At 40.1% G+C, this 5684-nt stretch overlaps 1 protein-coding gene across 1 annotated transcript in view; it reads right to left on the reverse strand.

Moving 5' to 3' along the window:
* LOC107679955 (leucine-rich repeat serine/threonine-protein kinase 2-like) overlaps positions 1-5684 on the reverse strand; it is a 62807-nt gene that overhangs the window by 26425 nt on the left and 30698 nt on the right. Inside the window, exons 32-42 of the mRNA XM_016475685.1 lie at positions 4827-5028; positions 4530-4618; positions 4232-4419; positions 3998-4152; positions 3636-3782; positions 1814-2005; positions 1558-1704; positions 1207-1319; positions 902-1092; positions 624-784; positions 356-526 (exon numbers count right to left, since the gene is read on the reverse strand). Coding sequence (XP_016331171.1) covers positions 356-526; positions 624-784; positions 902-1092; positions 1207-1319; positions 1558-1704; positions 1814-2005; positions 3636-3782; positions 3998-4152; positions 4232-4419; positions 4530-4618; positions 4827-5028 — 1756 coding nt within the window. The remainder of the gene's footprint in view (positions 1-355; positions 527-623; positions 785-901; positions 1093-1206; positions 1320-1557; positions 1705-1813; positions 2006-3635; positions 3783-3997; positions 4153-4231; positions 4420-4529; positions 4619-4826; positions 5029-5684) is intronic.

The raw sequence follows: 5684 nt of genomic DNA on the forward strand, positions 1-5684 counted from the left end.
TGCTCTTTAAGCATGCTTCACTTTGTCAGACAGGTTCTATTTAAGTGATTTCTTGATTCAACAGGTCTGGCAGTAATCCGGCTTGGGTGTGGCTAGTTAAATTTAACTCAGCTTTCTAAAATAATGTGGTTAATCACAGTTCTTTCATGATTTAACTTAAATTTGTTTGATGATCTGAATCTTTTAAGTTTGACAAATATGCAAAAAATTAAAAAACAGGAAGGGGCAAAAAACTTTTCACGGCACTGTATATATATATATATATATATATATATAATAAGTTTGAACTGTATGTATGTATGTATGTTATTGTATGTATAAACATCAAAATAAACAAAGGAAGTCAGCATGTTACCTGGTAGTTTTCCCTGCACAGCCACCTCATCAAACTCACTGGGAAACTTCATTCCATCAGATATCCGCTCGCCGTAGGTCATTAGGTCATACAGCAGCAGACCAAATGAATATACATCTGCCTGGACGTTATAGATGACATTACCTCGGGCGACCTCCGGTGCTCTAAAACCTGTGTGTGTAAGATTCGATAATTATAACCTATAAACAAACATCCTCTGTTTGTTTAATAACTGTTCCATAGAGGATTATGGGAATGCTAGAGGTACCCGGTGTTCCTTCTGAGCTGCGGACGCCCATACTGCAGCAGTACTGCGCTATGCCATAGTCTGTGATTTTAGCAATGACCTCAGCATCCGTCTTCAGGTTAAACAACAGAACGTTGTGTGGCTTCAGATCTCGGTAGATAATCATCGATGAGTGCAAATATCTGTTTGAATACATGAAAAACATGTCAAAGATGCTGTCCTGAAGCTTAAACTTGAATTGAACCCAGAATGTTTGACTTCTTTAAAGTTTTTGTGTATTGTGTAGCTAGTCTACACACCTGAGACCATCTGCCACATGTAGTGCTATCCTGTGCTGTAGCTTGCATCTGAGACTGCTATTTTCACGCTCAAAAAGCGAGTCCAGAGAGCCATATGGGGCGAGTTCCATCACAAGAATGTTTGGGTTACAACTGGCAGCCAAAAGCCCCACCAGACTGGGGTGACACAGTCTGCCAAGTACCGCCAGTTCCTGGAGACAAATCATTTTAAAGCAAATACGCCAACAATGTACTAATGGTAATCTTGCTCATGTCCTAACCAAGTGAAAGACTTGCGTGGTTTCTTTTTCTATAGCATAACTCACCTGCCGTACCAGCCGATGAACATAAAGTGTAGATGCATGTTTATTGAAAATCTTCACAGCGACTTCTTCATTCTTGTACACGGCTTTATATACAGAGCCGAAGCCTCCATCTCCTTCAGGAAGAAAATACTGTTAGTTTATACTTGCATTACTTTGTTGACAGTCACAGTAAGTAACACGGTAAATCCGTCTATTAGTCCAATTCTGATGATAAAAAGTTAAAATGACAAATTTTGACATTTTTTGAGCAAAATAATCATGATTAAAGGTAGGGTAGCCGATTACATGCAATACAGGCATTTATTTTTTGGTCTCTGACTTAGAGATGTAAAAATGTATTCGTGTACTAACCCAACCTATACTCCATAGAGAGCTCCATCTCCAGCTGCTCTGGATCCAGTATGGTGCTGGATGGCTGGTCACTCAATACAAGGTCTGGAGAGATCTGAGAGATGGGCAGAGTACAGCTGGGGTCCTCTGGGTTCACCAGCAAACCATCTTACAGACAAGCAACCAGTCAGTGCAGCACAGGTTTTGCACCATTTTTATACATAAGGTTATCATTAAAGGAGTTGTGTTTCTGAATGTGAGCAGAATGGATACAGACCTGCATTGATGCTGGAGAGTAGATCTTCCAGCAGCATCTTCTGGCAGTTTTGTCCATCACTGAAGCTGTACAGAGCCCATTTCTTAAGCAGTGTCTCTCCAGTACCACGGACATCAGTGGTGAGGAGGCCTGGAAACCATTCCTCCAGCAGAGAGTCAATGTGATCCACCACCTGCCCAAACAACACACGACCTACACAGAGGACAGGTAACGTTATCAACACAATGCCATCAAAAGAACATCAAAACCACCACGTCATCTTCAACAAAGCATTATCATTAAAATCACATCAGCATCACCACCACCACCATAACATCGCATTGCCACCATAACAATCATCTGTCATCATCACCGACACTATTACAATCATCATCATCACCACCACAATCATCATTACTATCACTGAATTGAATGCATCACTATCTCATCACAACAGCATCACATCACAACATCAACATCACCAACACTATCATAATCACCACCACCAAAATTACCATTAATATCATTGAAGCAAACAAATCACTATCACATCACAACTTCATCATCATCATTCATCACTGACACTATCATAATCATCACCACCACAACCGTCATTACTATCGTTGAATCAAATGCATCACTATCATAATAATCATCAAAATCATCACATCATATCACCTCACAACATCACCAACTACGACAATCACCACCATCATAATCATCATTACTATCAATGAATCGAATGCATCACTACCACCATCACATCACAACAGCATCACAATCACCACCACTACAATCATCATTACTATAACTGAATGAAATGCATCACTATCACTATCATAATAATCATCAAAATCATCACATCATATCACATAACAACATCACCAACACTATCACAATCACCACCATCATAATCATCATTACTATCAATGAATCGAATGCATCACTACCACCATCACATCACAACAGCATCACAATCACCACCACTACAATCATCATTACTATCATTAAATCAAATGCATCACTATCACAATAATCATCAAAATCCTCACATCACAACATCACCAACACTATCACAATCACCACCATCATAATCATTACTATCAATTAATATAATGCATCACTAATCACCATAACATCACAACAACATCATCATCACCACCAAAATCATCATTAATATCACTGAATCAAATGAATCACTATTTCATCACTACCACCATCACATCCCAACTTCATCATTATCATCATCACTGAAACTATCACAATCATCACCACCACAACCATCATTACTATCGTTGAATCAAATGCACCACTATCACAATCACATCACAACATCACAATCACCACCACTACAATCATCATTACTATCATTGAATCAAATGCATCACTTTCACTATCATAATAATCATCAAAATCATCACATCATATCACCTCACAACATCACCAACACTATCACAATCACCACCATCATAATCATCATTACTATCAATGAATCGAATGCATCACTACCACCATCACATCACAACATCGTCATCATCACCACCACAACCATCATTACTATCATTGAATCAAATGCATCACTATCACCGTCACATCAATCAAATGCATCACTAATCACCATCACAATAATCATCATAATCATCACACCATCATCATGACATCAACATCATCATGACCAGTATACCATTATCAACATCACATCATCAAAATTCCGACAATATAATCGCATCACCACATCGTAGTCACCACTGTCATCACTATTACGTTACTATTATAAAATCACAATTGTCATCACTATTACTGTACTATTTAGGATGGCCTAAAGAAAACACCTCTCTTTTACCTTTGCGAGAGCAGGGGACGGTGACCTTGATGAAGCTAGCAGGGTTCTCTTCTAGAGACAAGGCCTCCACCAGACAGTAAGCTTCAGCAGACCAGCTCAGATAGATGCCCTTCCTCCAGTAGATCCGGTTTGGTCTCAATGCTTTCTCTGTAGAGTACACACACATTCACAAACTGTCTTACTTGCTATTCATTTGGCAGACCCATGCAACTCACAGTGCATTCAAGCAATATGTTTATAATACATTATATTAGTATGTTTGTACCTTGGGAATCAAGCCCATGCTTGTGCCATGGCAAGTGCAATGTTCAACTAGATACAGGAATAATTTATCCTGACTTCTAGTGTTTGTGTTGTGTTACCTTTGCCGTAGAGCAGGAAAGCAGACACTTCCAACAGACGGCTGATCTGTCTGGACCAGTAGCCCATGGGGAAGTACGGCATCTCATAAAGCCGAACAATCACCTCTGAATTCTCACAGTGGGGAAGCTCAATCACCGGCCTATGATCTGACAGGCTGGGGACATATCAAACATGAAAAACTACCACTGTACACCACTTTGTATCAATTTAATTAAAAGAGATCCTATCACTACCTGCTAGGTATAAGTAACTGGTCATCTCCGAAGGGCAGGGCAATTTGAAACTTTTCCAATAGTTTGAAGTACTGAGTCAGATGATCCTTGGGGAAACAGCGACTTTTGTTCAGAAACTTTTCGACAGTGGTTCGCTGCACCACTCCTCTAGTGGTGTCCCACTGACCAGTGCTCCTCAGAGTCAACGTCTGTCAATCAACACAACAGATGAGACGTTACTGCTATGAACGAATCACAGGGAGAAGCAAGGTGTGTGTGTGTGTGTGTGTGTGTGTGTGTGCGAGTGTGTATGTTTAACCTGTGAGATGAGGTTACAAAGCCATTGTGGGTCAATGAAATACAAATCCTTTAGCTGAAGCACTGGATCATCAAAGTGAAGCAGGACACCTGGAGACAAACACAGACAGGAGGTCTGTTTACTAGGTTAAAACAATAAATCAAATACATAAGGCAACTAAAATGAGCAAAAATATATAAGTGATTAAGAACATTCCCTAGGAACATGCATGTGCCCAAAACTGAAGAAACAACAACAAATTGGACATAAACAGCAAGAAGACATCAGAAAGGGATTCAGGAGTGAAACAACTCTCACCAGCCTCGCTGAGGAAGTGGATAGCGTGGGGTAACTCTCCCTCCTCTAACTGCAGCTGTGTTTCCTGTATGATCTCCAGCAGTCTGCTGTGTCTGAGCACTGGGAAATCAGTGGGTACATGTGACCTCTCCTGTAAAACTCTCCTCTCCAACTCCACATAACACTCTGGAATCAGCTGCCCCATTACCGGCTGACCCTGGATCTGCCAATGCCACAGACACAGTACATTAAACAAATACAATGAAAACCTGTTTAAAAGATGTGATCACCCTTGTGACAAATAATTACACTTTAGCATACTTTTAAAAAGAATACTTGTTACGAAAACAACATGTATGCAATGTTTTCTCTCTTTTTTTTGGCAAATTGCAAATTCCCCCCTCACTGTAGCTTTCCAATCAAATCTCAAAATGAATTCATCATGGCAGGTCTGACATCAGCTGACATGCGCCAAAAAAGAAAAAGAAAAAAGTTTGGCCTCAAAAAGCATTAAAGGGGTCATATGATGCAATTTCAAATTTTCCTTTCTCTTTGGAGTGTTACAAGCTGTTCGTACATAGATAAGATCCCTAAAGTTGCAAAGACTAAAGTCTCAAATCCAAAGAGATATTCTTTATAAAAGTTAAGACTTGTCCACGCCTACCTAAAATGCCTCGTTCAAACACGCCCCCACATGTCTACATCACAGTGTGGGAAGAGTTGCATAACGCCGCCCAAATGTTCACGCAAAGAAAGAAGGCGTAACTTTGATTCTCGCTGTAGTATTGTTGTTGCCGCCGCCATGTCGTGAAGCCGCTGTGTGTTTCGTTGTGAAAGCGAAACTACTTTGTTTGGTCTTCCAAAAGAGGACACGACTAG

The sequence above is a fragment of the Sinocyclocheilus anshuiensis genome, unplaced genomic scaffold (genome assembly GCF_001515605.1).
Source record: "Sinocyclocheilus anshuiensis isolate Anshui unplaced genomic scaffold, SAMN03320099.WGS_v1.1 scaffold528, whole genome shotgun sequence".
NCBI classification, from domain to species: domain Eukaryota; kingdom Metazoa; phylum Chordata; class Actinopteri; order Cypriniformes; family Cyprinidae; genus Sinocyclocheilus; species Sinocyclocheilus anshuiensis.